Raw genomic sequence first — 23,227 nt, forward strand, 5'->3', positions numbered from 1 at the left:
TATATATATATATATATATATATATATATATATATATATATATATATATATATATATATATATATATATATATATATATATATATCAAGCTTAACATCTTCGGGTAACATGTTGATTCTTTGCATTCTCTAGCACGTATGAAAAAAGAAAAATTTTCATTCACATAAACCAAAAAGAATTTCGCTTTTTCTTCAAAACAGAAGCATGGCCCACAATATAAACTAATAACATCTTTCAATTTTCAAACCTGACTTATTATTTATTGAATGGCATTTTAACAACTAGTTTCGGATGAGTAGTGGATAGGACAACAAAGTCAAAGAGATAGGCTAAGTGGACAAGCTTTGCATGCTTGTAATTTTCAGTTGCACTTGCAAAGACTCCCCTATATAAAGATGGTTAGATAGTTCAGATACTTGTTCAAAGGTACAACCTTATAAAGCATTGAACTTATGGCATCTCATAAACTACTTTGCATCTTTCTCTTTGTCCTCCATTTTTATTCTGGTATTCTTATTAACTTCTACCCCACTCTTGCTTTTACTTTATGCAACCATGATAAAGTTTTTATTTTTAGAAGGTTTCAATTACTGTCTTAGAAGCAAAAAAGGGTGTTTTAACTTTTAATGCATTATTTTTGGCTTTGTTTAGTAGAGATCTACTTCCATATGTTGTTATGTTTGTTTCGTGAAAACCAGTATTAACATACATAAATTATAAATTTTACGATTGTCACTAATATGGTTTATATTTACATAGTTAATATTGTTTCTTGAAGGTCATAGTGAATTACAACTGAATTACTACTCAGAAAGTTGTCCAAACGCTGAAGAAATCGTGAAACAAACTGTTATAACTTTGTATAAAGAGCATGGAAACACCGCTGTTTCTTGGTTAAGAACTCTCTTCCATGATTGCATGGTTAAGGTACAACTTATTTACTTGTTAACCCTTATTTTCTTAGAGTCAAATTTATGAAATTCAAGAAAATATATATAACCTTATATATAATTATACATTATACACTAATTAATAAACTGAAATAACAGTCATGTGATGCATCAATATTATTGGAGAGCATAAATGGAATCCAATCAGAAAAGATATCAAAAAGAAACATGGGAATGAGGAATTTCAAGTACATTAACACAATCAAAGATGCTCTTGAATCTTCATGTCCCATGACTGTTTCTTGTGCTGATCTTGTTGCACTTGCCGCTAGAGATGGTATTGTTATGGTATGTAAATTGTAATTATTCTAATCTTTCTTTGTAAATACTCAATATAAATCTTGATTCATATTTATATTTTTGGTGTTAATTTATTAATTTATTTGTGTCATGCAGCTAGGAGGACCTCATATTGAGATGAAAACTGGGCGAAAAGATAGCAAGGAAAGTCATCTTGCAATAATCGATGCTATGCTACCTAACCATAACGATAGCATGTTGTATGTTCTTGATCGCTTTCAGTCCGTAGGGATTGATGTTGAAGGAACAGTCGCTCTCCTAGGTAATTTTATATTTACTTTTTTTTTTTTTTTTTAAGTTTTATATTAACATCATATTCATTTGCATACGAATCAAGTTTTAGAAGGTATAAAAACGTAGTATATATAAGATACTTTCTTTAATAATGGTAGCTAAATTAATTGATCTTTGTAATATTTTATGAGATTGGGTATAGAAAAGAATAGTTGTTAGAATAGTTGTTTTCTAAAATTTTGAAATATTAGAGACACAATAATACAGTTTCAAATTATTGAAAAAGGTGTAATTACTCCACACGATATGGTCAACACCACCCTAGAGTACATATCTTGAATTATCAAAAATTTCCTTGAACAAAAAGAGACGTATTGAAACAAAATTTAGGTACTCATGTTCACTAAATATTATATGATAAAATCGATAATCATTATAGAAATGTCCCAAAGACACCAAAATCAATAAATGTGCCTTCACGGGAGCAAGCACAACGTGACATAAGCACAAAGTGACATATTTGGAGTTTGGGATAAAACATATAACGTGAGTTCAATGCATGACAAATGACAATGATATTGTTGGGATTTTCCCAATTAGGGAAGCTCATTGGTAACCAATCAATTTCTCGATCCATAAACTGCTAAATTTCTTATTTACCTCACATAGACACATAATGGGCTTATGATTAAATAAATATAAAAAGAACAACGAATATGATTAAACAAAGTATTAGTATGATATAATAGTCATTTCGTTTATGGCAGGTGCTCACTCAGTAGGTAGGGTCCACTGCATCAACCTTGTTGATAGACTCTATCCAACTGCTGACCCGACGTTAGACCCGAACTTTGCTGAGTATCTCAAGCGTCGTTGTCCCCATCCTGACCCAAACCCGCTTGCAGTGGAATACTCGAGGAGTGACCTACAAACACCAATGATTTTAGACAACATGTACTACAAGAACATCAAAAATAACAAGGGACTGCTTATCGTTGATCAACAACTTGTTTCGAACCCGATCACATCTCCATATGTTGACAAAATGGCAGCTGATAATGATTACTTTCATGATCAGTTTGCTAAGGCTCTTCTCACTTTGTCAGAGAACAACCCGATAAGCGAGGAAGAAGGCGAGGTGCGAAAAGATTGTCGTTTTGTAAATCATAACTAAAAATACCCAACTTGTGTAATTTCTCGACCATTTCTGGTAATGTTTATCTTTTTATGTGATATAAGTAAGGTTATGTCACTAATATGAAAGAATGGGCTAAATGCTTGTTTTTTGCAACGTGGTTTCATCTTTTTTGGTTTTTTCGTTTTCTAGTTTATGCAATAAAATGCTTTTTTTTGTATGAAGTATATAAGTTCGTTTTATTTAATATTTAGGACCAAAGTAGTATTAACAACATTATGGTTTTACACGAATTAAATCATTTAACCCTTATCATATTCATATTTGTTGAGTTTGTGTAAAATAATTTTTATCTTATAAAATAATTTGAATTTGCATTTTTTTATTCTATTAACAATTTAACAAAGATTTTTCTTGAATCATTTACTTGTAAACTAGGCAAATTTATGTGTGTTGCGCAACGTTAAAACCATGCTTATTTAAATTATAGCAAATATATTACATAAAATAAATTAATATAATTAAATTTAATGATTAACCATTATAATTAACATTAAATTTTAATGAATCAATTAATTATCAAACGTGATTTGAAATGTACATAGAAATTTTAAATACATATAAGGTTTATGAAAAAAATTCCACTTTTTTTAATAAATATAAATGTTTATTCGTAAAACAATTTTCATATTATGTTTAATTCAGTTTTCTACGGAACATAAAATAATATCGAAATGATATATTAATATATAAAATTTACAACATAATTGATTGGAAATCAAAACCAATTATCAATTTAATTAAAATACAATCAAATATTTTGATTCACAAAAACTTCATTCATATAACAAACTTTAAGTTGTTTTTGTAGCTTGAGGAAGAGCATGACCTGATTGCATTGCATTGCATTCACTGGAGATTGCGTATTATTGAGTTTTATGATGTTTACTTTGATATTTGATTTGGACTTTAAACTCATCTTTTGATTATCCTATGGTTTGAAATGATACTTAGATTGGTTTTATTATATTTAAAAATGAAAAATTTTACTATATATTTTTTGAACGTTACAGATTGATATTAAAGCCCTAATTTGAGAATTCATGCTAGCACGGTGTGCGTTTGAACTCAAGTTGAGGACTGAAAGAATCTTTTTACAAATATTTTACTAAAAATGTTTTCTAAAAAATAGAATGGGATACGTGCAATCTTGGTCATCTCGTGACTTCATTTCTTACATCTAGGTTTAAGAGGAGGCTTCTAATTACTTAATCCTTGTATCTGATATTATGTGTAACTCACAAAACTTAATTATTTAAAACCCATGATAAAATTTAGAAGTCCTCAAGATAATATCGCAAAAAACCGTTGATTTTTTCTTTTTGAATGGACAGCACATATATTTTTTAAATCCTACTCATAAACTACTTGTTTTGTCCATATTGGGACTTAAACCTTCAACATCTTATGTGAGTAACAAATTTTCAAACACTTTAATACAGCTTAGCCCAAGATTTTTTGCTAAATGAATTCTCACTGCAACGCAATAAAAAAACACCAAGAATATATATCGGTAAAATATGATATCAAATGCATAAATTTTCTCTTTGATCAGGCTATCTTCAAAGCCTAACTGATAAAATTCTCTTTAGCGTTGTAGTTTTCCTTAGGTATATAACTTCATGGGTTGCAAAAAATTAAAATTAAAATGGTTAAGCTTAGAGTGTAGTAAGGTCGTGGTTTCATACATGTACATGTCTATCATTTGAAATATAATTGTTTTATCATGCTTTCTAACACAGAATAACTTGACAACACATTTCACTTAATGACACAATTTCGAGAACGTTTCAAATATCCAGAATTCCAGATAAAGCACCAATTGTTCGTTTCAATTCCCTCTTGGCACAACTCATCCATCACGCTCAAGAATTATAAATATCCATAGACAATTGGGTAAAATTCCAATTCTCATTCCCACTGGTCACAATACACTCTTCATACATTCGACAAATACTTAGAGAAAGTATCCTAACACTTGGAAATTCATACCCTTAAGTGTTCAACGGTGTTGGTCGCAGTGCCGAAACTGGTAGGTGTCATGGGCAATCCGGAACCACTTCTCGATTTCGTCTCAAAAGAATAAGAAAAAAGTTATATTATTATACAAGTACAAAAAATATTGTGCAAACTACTATTAGGTCCAATATAAATAAATATGGTGCACAAAAAATAAGCCCAAATTTTATAAAAGTTTAACCCAATTTATTTTATTTCTATAACCCATAGATATAAACAAGCCCAAACCATTAATAATATGTCCACACTTGACACTCCACAGCCTTCTTTGTTTGTGTGTATACGGCAGAAAAAAAAATGAAGTAGCAAAAGAATAAAGAAAGAAAAGAGCAGCTTCGACAGGAAGTAAGGAAGGAAAAAAAAAATTACACATGCATCAATCATCTCATATCCAAATTTGACTTTCATTCAAGTCTCTAATCCGATTTTGAGCTTCCTCTAAATCTTCAATCCGATATTTTGACTTTCATTCAAGTCTCTAATCCGATTTTGAGCTTCCTCTAAATCTTCAATCCGATATTGAAAGATTTTAGGGGTATACAGTATACAAACAACTTAAAAAATAGTGTTTATTGATTTCTATTTGTAATAGATAGATAAGATAAGGATTTTTCTCGATAACTATAATCTGGCCTAGAAAGAAATTTGAGAATTCTTCTGATATGGAATTGTAGTCCAAATAGAATCATGATCTAAAAATATTCATTAACTATAGTCTATAAAATATAAACCCAATGCTTAGTTGATTCATCAGATTTTTTAATTTATTGATTTAATCTGGTCGGCATGCCTTCGGTTCAAATCCGATTAGGGGTTTTGTATTTTTTTCCAATCATAGTATTCATATTTGAAAGAAAAATAACGATATTCTTAAGAGTAATAAAAAAAGTAACCAAACTGTATAATATTATCGTCTAATGAGTTATATATTAGTTGTTAGAGTATATTAGTTATAGCTATCATGAATAATAATAATAAGGCATATGTTGAATCATCAAATCTTCATATTTTCAATTAGCTAGGCCAATGAATTCCATTGTAAAGATTATAGATCAATCAAAGAAAAATAAGTGGACATGACCTATTGAATCATTACTATATCCGCTATTGTGATATTCAAATTCATTAGAGATAAATTGAAACAAATTGACATTTTATTTGTCTTTTATTATGTTTATGATTTATTAAATTAATTGTTTCTTACTTTCTTTATTGAATTAGTAATTGTTTTGGTGAAATTATTAGTTGTTTTTTGTGAAATTAGTAGTTAACTAGATGTTTTGTTTGAAATTAGTTCTTGAATTGTTGTATTGCTTATCTGCTTACTTGTTGAAATATTAACATGTTAGGGGTAAAATTGGAACCTTTTTCAATTTATTGAAGGATCATACGATCCGAATTTGAGACCTCTTTCTAAACCTAGAATGAAACAACTAAGTATTAATCTTTTTTTGAGTCTATGATTTATGAAATCAGCTGTTTTTTGTTAAATTGTTAATTGTTTTGGTGAAATTGTTCGTTCTTTTTGTTATGAAATTAGTAATTGTTTTGTTTAAAAAGTTGAAATTCGTGTTCTAGTGGTGAAATTGACTCCAAATATTCACATGTTAGGGTAAAATTGAGTACTTTTTTTTAAGAGACCACCAAACTCCTATGTTAGGGTAAAATTTAATTTTTTAAGAAACCGTTAAATAAAATAATGTCTTGAACAACCATTATTGCCTCTTTGCTGCCAATATTCAAATCTTTCTTTCCCCCATGATATCTTGATCTATGTTGCCCTATATGTTTATCCTCCATTAGCCTTAATATTATACAAAAACCCTTGAACTTTTGAATAAACACATCTTATGCATGTGCTCTTTGTTAACTGTAGCATTTTATTGTTTGTTTAAAGTTTGGGCTTGCTTAATGTTGCTCAAAAACCCGAATCAATACGACAAGAACCCGACCTGACAAGAATCCAAATTGACACGAACCAGTTTTCCAGGTCTATGTTATTATATTTGATCAAAATCTTTTTTGATGTCACTACTACTGGATATTCCTTATCTCCCACTTTTGGTCGAGTTCCTCGCCTCATATATTTGAACATCTTAGTCTAATTATTTCTATGAGTAATTTTTTACACTTCAATCCTTGAAAAACACATCATCGATTATTACAAAAACCTCAATCACGTATTATATGATTTGAGTGAGAATTTTAAACCATTCTAGTAAAGGTTTATCAATTTAAGTTACGAAAACTATACCCGAAAACCATAAATTGTGTTTTTCTATAAGCAAAAATATAGTTTCAGCCAAATATTGACTACCCGATAATATCCTATAAATAATAATTTAATTATATTGTCTAACACAATTTTAAAGATCTCATAAATCCACTTGGTAATTTTCGAAAATTTCAGCCACCAAAAATAACTTCGGATGGCACAAAATAAATAGACCAAAGTTAGGGGATTTGTGCAATTTTCACAAGACAGTTAATATTAAAAGTAAACTAAATAAACAGAAAAAAATAAAAGGAAAAATAAAAATAAAAAGGAGACCACACCCAAGGTATCCTAGCTTTGTCCCTTGCCAACAATCTACCAACCAAATTTTTATTAATCTTCTAAAAAATCAAATTTAACTCGGTATTCCCCCATCTATCTTAATAAATAAGAATGATTTTGCCACTTGTCATTCTCACATTCAATTGACCACATGTCATTTTGTCATAATTTTGAGATATATTTATTTTACACTTGTTATTATTTCATTTTTCATTTCCAATATATCATTAATTTAGTTTCTATAAATTAAACCTACTATAATGACTATTAATTTCAAATTTCAAATTCTAAATTTTAATTTCAATTTCAAATAAATTTAAAGTTTAAACCTTTGTGTTTAACATTTTGTTATAATTTACCCATTTGGTATACAAATCTGATAACTAAACACATAATTTTAATTTATTTATTTTTTGCATGTTTTTTTCTCATATCAGTTATTTTAAATTTCAAATTCAAATAAAATTTTCATCTAATCGTTTATATTAATATTTTGTTTTAATTAACCCGTATAATATACGGGTCTCATAACTAGTACATATTTTACAAAAATTGGTTTCGTTCTTGACCCGTTTTATTAAAAACGGGTATGTGGCCATTACAAAATTTCAAAGCTTCAATTTGCCTTTTTTTACACCATTTAAATAAATCTAAACCATATCTCCATTCAAGACTAATGCTTATAAGTATAATTCAAAAAAGTCATACCAATGTAGCATCAATCGTGTATTTAAACCGAAACTTTTGTTAATCAATTTCTATAAAATTCTCATTCTCTTGACGAAATTTAATCACAAGAACTCACCCCCAAACACGAACAGATCTTAAGAATCTACTCTAACCATATCAAAGTCAAGATTTTGACATTTTGTAAACAAATATATCTTAATTTTGCAATTAGGTCCTTCACTTAATATTTCTTGAATGTTGACACCATCAAAAAATCCTTAACTTGCGATTCTCACCTTTTTGCCACAACAAAAATATATATATATATATATATATATATATATATATATATATATATATATATATATATATATATATATATATATATATATATATATATATATATAGAGGGAAGAGTTATATGGAAAATGAATGATTAGGGCAACACATATTTGAACCAATGAAAACATGACAACACATAACTTTCACAATACATTACTTGTGAAGAAATAAATGGATACGTGTCATTTGATTATTGGTTCCGGTAGTTGTTGCCCTAGTTATTTGTTTTCCATAGAACTCATTATATATATATACACCTTCAGTTACCTCCATGAAATGGAAGTAATATTTAGGAAAGATGGGGTATCCATTATGTCATATTGGTGTACTTATTATCACAAAACGTAAATATAGTACTTCATAAATGGTCCTAAAGTCACATTTTAGTGAATATATTCCAACATTCTCCCACTTGTGAGTGACCATTTGTGATGAGTTTTAATACCCATCAAGTTTCCTATAAAAGTCATAACAAAAGACACAATCATTTGTGTTGTTATCAACACAAGACATTCATCAATCATACTAAGGCCTCAAGATAAAACACTTAGAAAACATAAGCCAATATGATAGGTAATTACGACATTGAATTGTATAGATTTGTCTGTAGATTAATAAGTAGATATATTCAGTAATATATACAAATCAATTAAGACATTCAAGAAAACTTTATAATTACATTAATTATACATAAGAGAACTATGTCATCATACGAGACCAATATTTATAATTATATAATATAAAAAGAATCATATGAAGATCGAGTGAATCTTTTATCTAGACCGGATTTTTTGTTAATCCTGTTGGAATCCTAAGTAGGACTTGGGGACCAAGTAATAGCAACCTAGTTTTTAGAAAAACATAAAAAAGTAGGTTTCTAGTTTCCTAATTGTAATCTAATTACAAGTCGGTAGTTAGGAGTATATGTATACATTGTTTTAGGTCGAGCTAGGATCATTGGAAAACATTGTAATATCGTGAGTTTTGAGAGAGTTTCTCATATAATCAAAGAGTTATTTTGATTAAAACAATCGTGTTTACATATTCCAATCTTTAAATCCAACTTCTATGAAATTCCTAGACTCTAACACGAAATTTAATCACATGAACTCAACCTAGCACTAAAAACCCATAAAGAATATACTCTAACCATATCAAACTCAAGGTTTTCTAAATAAATTTAACTTGATTTTGAAATTAGGTCCTTCACTTGTATTTCTTGAATGGATTGAAGGTTCCATATGTTGTTGATGAAAAAGACAACACTTAGGTTGATTATTAACATGTTGGGTTGTTTTTTCAAAAGATGGGTTATACTTTAATAAAAAATTTTGGGGATGAAATCTAATAAGGAAATAACATAAGCATCATATATGTTTTTGTTGTTTTATAGTTATATCAATATGTGTTTACATTGTTGTAACTCTAGAAAATATTAAAATATAAATCTTATTATAATAATTTTAATGGTAAATTTTCAAAAACTGAGGAACGTTATCTCGATCAGCATAACGAGTAATTATTATTTTGAAATCTATTCAAATATTTTCGAAAATTATAACAAGTGTTTAATCATTTTAATTGGTTTATTATATATTCACTTTTATAAATTAACCAAGTTTGTGTGATTGAAGTCATTCAAACATGTTAGAGTCGTAAATGAGTTGAACATCCGGCAAACTGTTTGTGAACCATTTGACGTGTCAAAATTTATTTATGTTCGTTTATTTAAATCCGAACACGATTTTCATTTGTACATATTTTGAGATGTAAGACTTTAAAAATAAACAACTTTGTGCAAATAGTGATAAAATATTTGGATTTTCGTCTATGTTTTTAACTGACAAAACTGCAAATTTGGTCCTTGTGGTACTCAAAAAATTTTAGATAGGGTCCAAAAAGTTTTCAACTTGCATGGAAGGTCCAAAATCAAGGTTTTTCTGGGTTTTTGGTCCAAAAAAACTTAAAAAAGATAGTTGTGCCCTTTTGATTTCTTTTACCCTTTTTCTATAAGTATTTTAATGTTATTTTGACTTTAAAAAAAAATTCCACCCCCACCCACCGTACTCTCTCTCTCTCCCTCCCTCTCTTTCTCTCTCTCTCTCTGTTTGATCTCCTCAAGACTGGAGTCTAATGAAGAATCCTCATAACACCCTTTTTCCTTATCATAATGCCCACTAAATTCCTTGTAAGAATCACTCAAGTTGTTACGATGTTGATCATACACACCAACACTACTACGATACTCATAATGGTAGCTCCCATCGGAATTAGAACTGCAATTGGCTTGATCACCTCCAAAGAAGACAAGGGTAGAACTGTCTTTTACCTCCCACCGATAAGTCTCCGTGGAAAGCAAACTGAGAAATCGATGATCTTGTGATTGGAGAACTGGATGTTGACGATTAGCAGCATTAATTGTAGGGCTAGATGGGATAGATAAGGTTTGATCATGGTAGCTAGAAGTATTTGTACTGTACAAATATGATGGAGACGAATATATTGATGATGATAATGGAGCATTAACATTGATATTACTTTTTGAAAAATCGATTGTGATGGGTAGCTGTAGTTTGTTGAAGAACTGAAACATTGAAGATGTTGAAAAGGTTTTCTAAGTTCAGGTAGGGTGATTAAGTTGTTCATCATCTTCTTTTTCAGCTTTGTGTTCCAGTAGTTCTTGATATCATTGTCTGTTCTTCCTAGTAATTGTGGTGCCATTATTGACCTCCTGCACATTAAGTTATTCAAACTTCTAGATTTCTGCATATATATTCACATCTGAGAGATCTTGACAAAAATCTCCATTTTTGCATGCTAAATACCACAAAATCACCCTTAATACAGAATCTTGAAAGAGAAAGTGTACCTGCTACCAATGCTAGCAAAGAAAACACATATAACTTTATCTTCATCATCAGGAAATTCGCCATGTTTAATGTTTGGTCTCAGATAGTTCAACCATTGAAATGAGAGAGAAACAGTCTGAAAGAGAGAGAGAGAGAGAGAGAGAGAGAGAGAGAGAGAGAGATAGAGAGAGAGAGAGAGAGAGGAGAGAGAGAACGGTGGGGTAGGGGTGGAAAATTCTTTTTCCCTTTTTTTTAAGTGTAAATATCATTAAAATACTAATAAAAAAAGGAAAAAAGAAATAAAAAGGACATAACCGTCTTTTTAAGTTTTTTGGACCAAAAATCCAGAAAAACCTTGATTTTAGACCTTCCATGTAAGTTAAAAACTTTTTGGTCCCTATCCAAAGTTTTTTGAATACCACAATGACTAAATTTGAAGTTTTGTCTTTATAACTCTATATCCAAATTTTTGGCTACATCACCTGAATACGTGCTAAATGCTTACAAGGATGTTAATATGTTTGCGCAAATGTATGAACAACATATTATCTTCATGATATGATATTATTAAATGAATAAGATCTTTGTTTGTTTAGTTAAACACATTAACACGGATTTTGTTTGTATATATCTTTGAGATGTATGACTTTAAAATTAAGCAACTTTGTAAAACTAACAATATAATGTTTTGAATTTTGTTTATGTTTATACTTCTATATCCAGATTTGTGGCTCCATCACTTGACCATGTGGAACATGTGCTAAATGCATACAAGGATGTTAATATGTTAAAGCAAATATATGAACATCATGTTATCTTCATGATATGAAATTATAACATTTATTTTACCTACACGGTAGAAATAGAGTTATCATCATGAAACCATGTGGTTTCTTGGGGTTATCTTAAGAGCCAAAAATATGAGTTTAGTCGACCTCATAAAATTATATCATATAAAGAATAGTACAAGTCAGATTTGTCATTTCTGTAAAAAAAATAAAATAAACCATAAATGAAGTGGGTCACACAAAGTATACTAAAATATTGGATGAGAAAAAAAAATGTATATTCATTCAATTATTACAACCACAGGTATAGTCGACATAATATATGATGTTTTAAAACAAGTGTGTACACACCTTATAAGGAATTTAGTATATGGGCATTTCGAAATGTTGTTTTCAATAACCGACACCAATGTTGAACTTATTGTGTGAAAATCATAGACTCGATCATTAGGTCGTAAATGTAAGTATGATTCTCCACCAACCTTTGTGTTACAAATGTAGATGATTTTTTTTTTTTTTGTGATACAATATGGTGGAATTTTGAATATTACTACTATATTATCCTTTTAATTAATAGGAAAAATAAGAAAAGCCCGTTATTTTTCAATAAAATTTACAATAATATCGGTCACAAAGTTACAGAAATGCTCCCTAAAAAAACTACGATTTACAGAAATGCTTCTTGAAATAGTTATAGAAATTGTCCCTGTAAAATTTACAAAGATGGTCCTTATAAGAAGTAGTTATAGAAATTGTTGCTATAAGAAATAAATACATAAATAGTCTCTATGTTATAACGGTATTACAAAAATAGTCCTCATATAGTAGTGAAATTTAAAAATAGGCCATGTATAATATGTAAATTGCATAAATTGTCCAAGAATAATATGCAAAATAAAAAAAGGCCCTCACCAAAGGGTTTCCAACCTAGCGGTATCAGGTGGTGTCCTCCCTTTTTGAGGTCGAGGGTTCAAGTCCCGCCGTGGACATAGGTGAAATTAGGTGTTAGTTTAGAAGTATATTAGTATATTTATATTTGTCGGTTCAAAAAGAAAAAGGCCTTAGATATTACATAAATGGTCACCTATAATAGCGACATTATATAAATGGTCGTTGTGTAATATCAAAATTATAGAAATGATCTATGTTCAAAAACGAAATAAATAAAAAAGGTCGGTGTGTAAGATAAAATTACACTCATGGACCATGTGTAATATTAGCAAACTTATAAAAATTGTCTATTTGTAGTGATGAAGATATAAAATTAATAAACTCACCACAATGAACATACATTCCACTAGTTATGTCTTAAATATTATTAGTTTTTAAGCACATATAAAATACAATAAAAGATGTAGATAAACAATTGTGTTATGATTTAACTAAGTTGTTTTTTTTTCATATTTATTGTCATTATTTATTATTTATCTGTTTTTCTAGTAACATGGCACTGTTGAGTTATAAGCAAAACATCAATCCTATGGAGCACATGTAAACTCTAAAACTTTGAATCTAGGTTTTTCTAATTGTACATGCAATAATCATCCAAAGCTTGTAAACCCTAATTCTAGCATACCAAAATCGAAATCAACATAAATAAACAAATAAGAATGTTACATTTCATTTGAAGCTTGAAGATCCTTGACTTTGAGAGCTTAGTATCACAAATGTAATACCTCTAATCGATCACAAACACCACAAGCAATTGGAGAATGTTATCGAGTGAGAAGAAGGATGATTTCGGCTATAGGGGTCCTTCTAGGGTTTCTAGTAGCCAAAAATCTGATGCCAAGGGGCTCTTTATATGAGTGAGGGATTAGGGTTTCAGTTAAATACTTAATCTGGTTGCTTAAGCTCTAAGCAGCCCATAGGAACATTCCAGAACCCTAGCCTTGGACGAAATCCTTATGGGCTCCTATAAGATTTCGTCCACCTCTTATCTAAGAGGTCCTCAGCCCATTATTACAATTATCACATAATTACAATATTAGTCCCCTAATTCAATTAACCTCTTTTGACCACAAAATTAATTATAAATTAACTCTTGATCAATGTTAATTAAATAATATGATTTCACCTTTAATATATTATTCATATTATATATTAATAAATCACATTTATCCTCTTTCTTCATTATTCTTCCAGTCAAGTTGCTTTAGTGAAGGCAACCCAAAAGGACCATGCTACAACCGAGTCAAGTACATACCAAATATAGTTATGGGCTTACACACCTAATCCAACAGTCTCCCACTTGGATAAGTCTAATAACTATAAATGCAAGTACGACTTCCAAATCCAATTAGCAATCGTAGCTCTCGAAAGCCACTATCAAACTCTGACGCTTCCTTTAGATAAGGGATCGTATAGTCCTCCGTTCTCAATATATCGTGTGTACAATTACATGGAACATAGTCATACTTATTTTCTAGTAGTTTGTTTCTCGATCTCTAATTTGTATGACATAGAACTTAATTGAACACATCAATTCAGTCCTAACCGGGCCCGACACATAAGTCAAAACAAAGTCATCAAGGGGCCCAAGATATCGCTTTTAACCTCGTAGGATAAAAGGAACAGATAAAATTTGACTTATATGTTTGTACTATTTACTCATCAAATCGTACACAACAATACGTTTTATAACATCAAGTTACTGATGCGTTTACGCATTATCAATGCACAACCAACTCCTAAACAACAACTCATATATCTAGGTTTAAAGACTATATGATATTATCGTCTTACAATCACTCGTGATTAAATTCCATGAAGTGATTCATGTGAGCGCAGGTTTAATCCAATACTCAAATCTTATTTCAGGAGCACTCATGAACATTGCAACAAACTTTTGTTATGTCTAATTTAGACAGTCTATAAGCCAATTCATGACAGTCTTCTTTCATATATACTTACTTCCAACATATGATCAACTTGTGGATATTTTAAATAATCTTATTATTTAGGAATTCAGAACATGCAAAGTGAAAAAATAATAAATAATTAACACAAGACAGTAACATTACTCATAAATAATACTCCTTTATTTAATCATCAAATGTTAATTACAATTGATCTATCATAAGTTTCTAAAAGCTATCTAATCACTAAAACTAATATTGTCCTTCAGCCCAATGCTCCTAGCGTGTTGCAAGTGCTTAACCCTACTCAGTCCATTCGTAAGGGGATCTATTGGGTTCTCCTCTGATGATACCCTCTTTACTACGAGGAGTCCCTCTTCTACCCGATGTCTAATGAAATGCTATTTTCTGTCGATATGCTTGGATCTGCCATGATCCCTCGATTCCTTGGTCAAGGAAACCGCACCTTCGTTATCGCATAAAATCTTCATAGGATCCTTTATGGTCGGTACAACTCCAAGGTCTCCAATGAATTTCTTTAGCCATATTGCCTCCTTTTCCACTTTGCTCGTTGCTATATACTCTGATTCGCATGTTGAATCAACTACGGTCTCCTGCTTGGAAATTTTCAAAGTCACTGCTCCTCCATTCAGGATAAAGACCCAGACCGATTGAGAGCGGAAATTATCGCGGTCGGTCTGAAAACTGGCGTCACTATTCCATCGCTCTCTCAAATCATCACTCCCACTGAGGATAAGGAACCATTCCTTAGTCCTTCGTAGGGTTCCCTTGATATCTGCTACTCCAATGTGCTCTACTAGGGTCTCCTTCTTGAGAATGTTCTTTACTGCGGTCCAATGTGCTCTACTAGGGTTCCCTTGATATCTGCTAACCATTCTCAAAGCGAAGGCCACATCAGGGCGAGTACACATCATATCATACATGATTGATCCAACTGCGGAAGCATAAGGTACTCGGCTGATCTCTACTATTTTAGCTTCGGTACTCGGGCTTTGAGTCTTACTCAACTTGGTATTGCTTTTGATCGGTAACCCACCTTTCTTGGAATTCTCCATGCTAAATTGTTTTAACACTTTATCCAAGTAAGTACTTCGACTAAGTCCTATTAGTCTTTTACTCCTATTTCTCAATATCATTATCCCAAGAATATAAGCAGCTTCTCCGAGATCCTTCATAGCGAAGCACTTCCCAAGTCAAGACTTAACCTCCTGCAAGGTTGGGACGTCGTTTCTATGAGCAGTATGTCATCCACATACAAAACGAGAAAGCTAACTAGACTCCCACTGGCTTTGACATATACATAGGAATCATCTTCGCTTCTCGAAAAAAAACCAAACTCTTTGACTTTCTCATCGAAACAAAGATTTCATCTACAAGACACTTGTTTCAATCCATAAATGGATTTCTTAAGCTTACACACTCTATTAGGGTGCTCTGCATTGATAAAACCCCCTGGTTGACTTGTGTAAACATCTTCAGCCAAATTCCCATTAAGGAAAACCGGTTTTGACATCCATCTACCATATTTCATAATCATGAAACACAGCTATGGCTAGCATAACCCTTATAGATTTAATCTTTTTTACTGGTGAGAATGTCTCACCATAGTCAACTCCGGGAGTTTAAGTAAAGCCCTTCACAACCAATCGCACCTTATACGTGTGTACTTTCCCATCCATGTCGATCTTCTTCGTAAATATCCATTTGCACCCGACCGTCTTACAACCTGGTACATTGTCAACCAAGTTCCAAACTTGATTGTTATACATGGAATGAATCTCGTTGTCCATAGCCTCTTTCCACTTTGCAAACTCTGGGCCTGCCATGGCTTCCTTGTAGTTGTTAGGTTCATCCAAACTTATTAGTGTACTATCACTAATAAATGTATAACCCCAGCAGTTATATGGAACCCATATAATACGGGTGGAACACTAACTCTACTGGAACGTCTAAGGGGTAAGGACTCATCAATCGGTTCAACAGGAGTTTCCTCCTCGGGTTGAGCGCCAGTGTTAGAGGTTTCTTCATCGTTTGATTCTTGAATCTCTTCAAGATCAATTTGCCTCTCATTGTCCTCTTGGCATATGAGTTCTCGCTCTTAGGAAAGCCCTCTCCTCGTAACAAAGACAATATTGCCACTCGGTCTATAGAAGAGATATCCAAAGGACTTCTATGGATAGTCAATGAAAATACACCGCTCACTACGAGGCTCGAGGTTGTCGAGAATCTCTCATGTTACGAATACCTCGCAACCCAAAACCTTGATATGTGCCAACGAGGGAACCTTCCATGTCCACATCTCGTAAGGTGTTTTGGAAACCTTCTTAGTCGAGACTAGATTAAGGATATGGGTGGCAGTCTGTAAGGCATACCCCCCAAAATGAGATATGTAACGAAGCTCAACTCATCATGGAATGAACCATGTCCAAAAAGGTTCGATTTCCCCTCTTAGACACACCATTCAACTGCGGTGTCCTAGGTGGCGTCAATTGCGATACAATTCCACATTCCTTAAGATACCGTGGAACTCGATACTAAGATACTCACCACCTCGATCGGATCGGAGCATCTTTATCTTCCCACCCAGCTGATTCTCCACTTCTTTTTTAAACTCTTTAAACTTTTCAAAGGTTTCTGAATTATTCTTGATTAAGTAGATATACTCATATCTACTATAATCATTGGTTAAAGTCACATAGAAGCGGTTCGCATACCTTGTGGCGGATATAAAGGGTCCACATACATTGGTATGTATGAGATCCAATAAACCGTCACCCATTTCACAAGTACAAGTGAAGGGTGACTTGGTCATCTTTCTAAGTAAAAAAGACTCGCACGTGTCATCGTCCCTAAGGTCGAATGACTCCAACACTCCATCATTTTAGAGTTGGGCTATGTGCTTCTTGTTGACATGTCGAAGACAACAATGCCACAAGCATGCTTTATCCAAACCATTGGAAGAATCGATATGCATCACATCATTTCCTAAGTTGTCTACAACCATCACAATTTCATATATTTCATTACAAAGCAATGCTTCAAAATAGAAGGTACCGTTAAAGAAAGAATTAATAGAACCAATTTTATTATTGAATTAAAATTTAAAACCTTGTTTATACAAAACATGAAAATAAATAATGTTTCGTGTCATTTCTGACAGATAGCAGCATTTATTCATATCTAAACCTAACCCACTACTATGCACTAAAAAGTAAACTCCAATCTTGGTGATATGCGAAGCTTTCATATTCCCCATGATCAAGTTTATCTTCCCATGCTCCATATCCCTACTTCTTCTGAGACCCTACAAATAAGAAAAATATGAAAACAACATCCTATATCGAGGACCCAAGACATAGCATGTGATGAGTTATTAGAATGAATAGTATAAATACCTACGAAGGTGGGCTTTATCTTCCCATCCTTGATGTCATGCAGGTACTTCAGGCAGCTTCGTTTCCAGTGCCCTTTGTCGTGGCAGTAGAAGCACTTTGCATCCTTTGGGTGAAAGAGAGAGCAACAGGACCAGCCTTGGTTCCACTAGAAGATGTACCATCATGGGACTTTCCCTTGTGGCTCTTAGAAGGAGCCCTCCTCTTCTTTCCCTTTTGTTTCCCAATAGTCAAAACAGGGGAAGCAGTAGTAGGAGTAGATGCAATAGATTTTCCTTTTAGACTACTCTCAACAGTCCTTAGCAGGCCTTGCAGCTTGTTTAGAGTGACCTCCTCCTTTTTCATGTGATAGGTCATACGAAACTGGTCGTAGCAAGGATGTAAGGAGTGTAGAATGATATCTATGGCCAACTCCTCATCTAAGTTGACATTCAACTTCAGCAAGCGATCCACGTATCTTTGCATTTTCTGCAAGTGGGCAGTGATAGACTCTCCATCCTTCATTTTGGTAGTGATCATCGTTGCAATGATCTCGTACTTCTCTTGCCTAGCACTTTGATGGTACCTTTCCACCAAATCTTGGTGTATCTCGAATGGGTAGTAGTCCTCATAGTAATTTTGGAGTTCAGTAGTCATTGTTGCGAGCATGATGCAATGAGCCTTCGTTGCATCTCTCTCATGAGTCTCGTACAAAGCAATTTCCACGGGAGTAGCAGTGTTGGTGTCAATCTCCTTCAGCTCCCTGTCAAGAACATACTCTTTGTCCTCGTAGCAGGTAACAATGTGAATGTTGCGGATCCAATCATTAAAGTTGGACCCATCAAATATCACCCTCCCACACAAGTTCATGAGTGAGATTGAGCCAGAAGGGGTAGAGCCAGAAGCGTTGTTGTTTAGAGTAGACATCTGAAAAAGAAAAGAGACAAATTTAGATTAGATAAGAATCCTTAATTTAACACCCAACTGAAAATTTTGGGCTAGGACCCAACACAATTATTTACAATTCAGAAGAGGGATGTTGTAATCTAATTGCAAATAATTTGAAGGGAGGTAATGACGATTTACCAATCTCCACCATGGAAAACGAAAAAGACAATTAAGTTTTAAATTAATTAAAAGTACTAGATTCTTTTGAGATTCAATGAACTTTTCAATGGCATATTTAAATCTCGATATGCCCTTCATGTTTGTGATTGGGATACCGAGGATCACAAACAAGGTGTGAATAACCATGCAAATGTACTTAGTACTCTCAATATCATTTACCACCTAATCAATGTGCCGGTTAACCACACACACTCCATTCATCTATGATAAACATCGAGCTACCCTTTACCACCCTTTCTAGTCCTAAATTAGTGTGTCGATTATCCACGCACGCTCCATTAACGACTTGGCAAGGTGCAAAGTGTAATTTTATGGAGTAGCATCATTTTCACATTTTTCCTAAAGTAACTAAGATTAAGAATTTATAAAAACATTTAGTTACTTTATAGATCATTATACTTATTAATGAGGAATTAGTTACCATAATCTACCCGTTCGGCTAACGACCCTCCACCAATCAAGGAAGCGTTGGGTGAGAGTGGACACCCATTCAACCGTCATTTTATAGGCAATTTCCTTATACATCCCTTATAGATTGGCTTCGTGAATGAGGCCTACTAACGGTAAGACTAGTTTATCTTATACACACACACACACACACATATATATATATATATATATATATATATATATATATATATATATATATATATATATATATATATATATATATATTAATCTTATAATATTATAATAGTATAAGGGTTGAATTTTAAACTTGTAATATTCTAGGGTTTAGAATTTAAATATTTCAAAATTAAAACTATTAATCAAAATTTTAAATTCCAAAACTTGAGGGCAAGTTTTGAAACTTGTCAAAACCTTCTAGATCAAATTTCAAATAATTTAATTAATCAAATAATTTGTGATTATCTAAATTTCACCTAATTCAATTTATGGAAAGATAATTCATATTAAATAATACATATAATCTATTTTATCATATAAACAAGTGATTATCTAATTATTTAACAATTATCTTCTAATTGGATGAGGATAATCAACACAATATTGAAAAAATCGAATTTTATCAGTTAAAAACGTTTATGGTAATTATCCCAACCCAATTCTAGTCAAAATCCTGAAAAATTTGCCATCAGACGAGCCGACTCGCCGAGTCACAGACTGGACTCGTCGAGTAGCCCTGACTCATCGAGTTCATCAGGTGACTCCACGAGTTCATCAGCCAGATGCAAGTTTTTTGACTCTTCCCATTTTGAACAATTTAGCTATGGATCAAATATAAAAGAAAAACAACCTAGGCTCTAATACCACTGTTGGGTTATGAGCAAAACATCAATCCTACGATGCACATGCAAACCCTAAAGCTTTGGATCTAGATTTTTCTAATTATACATGCAATAATCATCCAAATCTTGTAAACCCTAATTCTAGCATACCAAAATTGAAATCAACATAAATAAGCAAATAATAATGTTACCTTTCAATTGAAGCTTGAAGATCCTTGACTTTGAGAGCTTAGTATCACAAATGTAATACCTCTAATAGATCACAAACACCACAAGCAATTGGAGAATGTTATAGAGAGAGAGAGATATATATGAGGGATTATTTCGGCTCTAGGGATCCTTCTAGGGTTTCTGGTAGCCGAAAATATGATGCCAAGGGGTTCTTTATATAGGTGAGGGATTAGGGTTACAGTCAAATACCTAATCTGGTTGCTTAAGCCCTAAGCATCCCATAGGAATATTCCAGAACCCAAGCCTAAGAAGAAAACCTTATGGGCTCCCATAACATTTCATCCACCTCTTATCCAAGAGGTCCTCAGCCCATTATTGCAATTATCACATAATTACAATATTAGTCCCCCTACTTCAATTAACTTCTTTTAACCACAAAATTAATTTGAAATTATATTTTGATCAATGTTAATTAAATAATATGATTTTTCCTTTAGTATATGATTCATATAATATATTAATAAATCACATTTATCCTCTTTCTCTATTATTCTTCCAGTCAAGTTGCTTTGGTCAAGTTAATCAACTTGTTTTTCCCGTGGATTTTTATGTCATTGATCTTGAAGAGAAGACTCATTCCAAATCATCAATGATCCTCCTTGGAAGACCTTTCATGCATACCGTTGATGTCCATAAAGGAAATATAACTATGAAGTTTGATAGAGAAACCATTCACTTCAACATCTTTGAAGCAATGAGGTACCCTAGCAACATTTCTCCATTGTATCAGGTTGATGTGATTGAGCCAATAAACGAGATAAGCCCTAATGTATGCACAGACAAGATACTCATGGAAGATGATTGTAAGCTTAAGAGGAAATCTCAAAGAAGATTGAATCATCCAATGATGGGAGTGATCAAGAAGAAGATAATTAAAAGGTTCAAAAGGTGCAAAGAGAAGAAAAAGACATTTCATGACAAGCACATAACCCAAAAACACTTTATTCCGGGTCAAGAAGTTCTTCTTTATCATTCACACTTAAAGACATTCCCGGGAAAATTGCGATCTCGATTGCACGGACCTTTTATTGTCATAAAATTGTTTGAATACGGTGCGGTTGAAATTAAAAGTTTGGAAACAAATCAAATATTTAAAGTGAATGGGCATTGCATGAAGCCATTTTATGAAGGCTTTGACATGGGAGAATTCGAAAACATCACACTGGAAACTCCGATTTACGATGATTGATGGATGCGGGACTACGTCTTGGCAAAGATGTTAAATAAATGCATTGTAAATAAATAATCTTTGCATGAAGTTTTGGGTGCTTTTAAGCTTGAAGTTGGTTAAAAATAATCATTTTGCAGCCTAGCAATGATCTTGGTAAAGTTTGAAAAAATACCAAAAATCTGCAATTTGCGCGAGTAACCGCGCAACCGTTGTGCGACCGACCCCCAGTTGCGCAAATTCTGAGTTCCAAACTACCCCCACATGGGATGCCATCTGATTGCTGCGCGCGGCCGGTTCCTCACCCGCACAAATATGCCACTTCATAAGAAAATTTTGAGCCATTTCATATGCTTCCTTTGTGCGACCATGTTTTTACCCGTGTGTATTTAGGCGGCCAAGAACTCCACCCCCATATCATTGTGCGACCCATATGTTGCTTCCATACCGTCCTCGTGGACCTCCTCCACCTTCATCCCGATATGATCCTTCCTTACTCTCATCTTAAGCATTGAGGACAATGCTTCATTTTAAGCTTGGGGTGAGGTATTCCTTATCTTTTATTTTTTTTATTGCATTGAGGTTGTATATAGTTGCATTTAAAGTAAGTAATTTAGGTCATTCATAAAAAAATTGCATAAAAATTTCAAAAATATTGCATATTTTGTTTCTTTCTTTTCTAATTTTCATACTTTTTAGATGCATTCTAGTTTAAGTTCATGCATTTTTGTTCTCCCTTGTCTTCTCATCCCTACAAGTACCATAGCGCCGAGTCATAAGTATTGAATCATAGATTGGTCCTGGGTCTTGATATGGAATTCCTTGTATTTGATAAATGGAACACGTTTTGAGCCTCACATACCACTTTGAGACCGCTTGTGTGGGGGTCAGATGCAGGTAGCTTGAATGGGTCTAGGTGCGGAGGGATGTGGTTGGTCATGCCAATGTGTGCGAGCAAAGATTAGCCCGGTAAGGTATTTTGAATACATTAAAGATATTGAAGACTCGCATCTTGGTTTTGGGGGTAGTACCCCTTAGTACTCCCGACTCTCGTCCGAGCCTTGCTTAGTTAGATTCTCACCACCTTTTTAAGACAGATTATCATTTTTCTAGGGGTCTAGAGTAGATAGTTAGATAGATTTTGTTTATAACACATTGCATTGAGGGGCTTGATGAACTTTGAAGTGGGTCCCCCAATTCACATCTTTTGGGACCAAGTTTTTCGGTAATACCCATTTTTTTGAGTCATACCCCACCCCTTTTAGTAGATATCGATACATTGTCAATGATCATTAGG

At 32.6% G+C, this 23,227-nt stretch overlaps 1 protein-coding gene and 1 pseudogene across 2 annotated transcripts; one reads left to right on the top strand and one right to left on the bottom strand.

Annotated features, from left to right (window-relative positions):
- The first annotated feature begins 370 nt into the window (after positions 1-370).
- On the top strand, positions 371-2,775 carry LOC111893069 (peroxidase 21). 2 transcript variants are annotated; one of them, XM_023889145.3, is made up of 5 exons: positions 371-507; positions 779-927; positions 1,050-1,238; positions 1,347-1,512; positions 2,252-2,775. In XM_023889145.3, exons 1-5 carry the CDS (start codon positions 453-455, stop codon positions 2,656-2,658), a joined length of 966 nt encoding a protein of 321 aa, XP_023744913.1. In that variant the 5' UTR covers positions 371-452; the 3' UTR covers positions 2,659-2,775. The 2 variants fall into 2 exon arrangements, with proteins under 2 accessions (XP_023744913.1, XP_052620570.1); XM_052764610.1 differs by having other exon boundaries at positions 411-426.
- Positions 2,776-10,301: 7,526 nt separating this feature from the next.
- LOC111893100 (transcription factor MYB97-like) lies at positions 10,302-10,987 on the bottom strand (annotated as a pseudogene).
- Between the last annotated feature and the right edge of the window lie 12,240 nt (positions 10,988-23,227).

The sequence above is a fragment of the Lactuca sativa genome, chromosome 6 (assembly GCF_002870075.4).
Source record: "Lactuca sativa cultivar Salinas chromosome 6, Lsat_Salinas_v11, whole genome shotgun sequence".
Lineage (NCBI taxonomy): Eukaryota > Viridiplantae > Streptophyta > Magnoliopsida > Asterales > Asteraceae > Lactuca > Lactuca sativa.

What these genes read in the sequence shown, in the direction of transcription:
- LOC111893069 (XM_023889145.3), top strand. Translation starts at nt 453, where the DNA reads ATGGCATCTCATAAACTACTTTGCATCTTTCTCTTTGTCCTCCATTTT. An exon ending in TCCATGATTGCATGGTTAAG is followed by an intron (nt 928 to 1,049) that starts GTACAACTTATT and finishes CTGAAATAACAG; the next exon opens with TCATGTGATGCATCAATATT. An exon ending in AGGAACAGTCGCTCTCCTAG is followed by an intron (nt 1,513 to 2,251) that starts GTAATTTTATAT and finishes CGTTTATGGCAG; the next exon opens with GTGCTCACTCAGTAGGTAGG.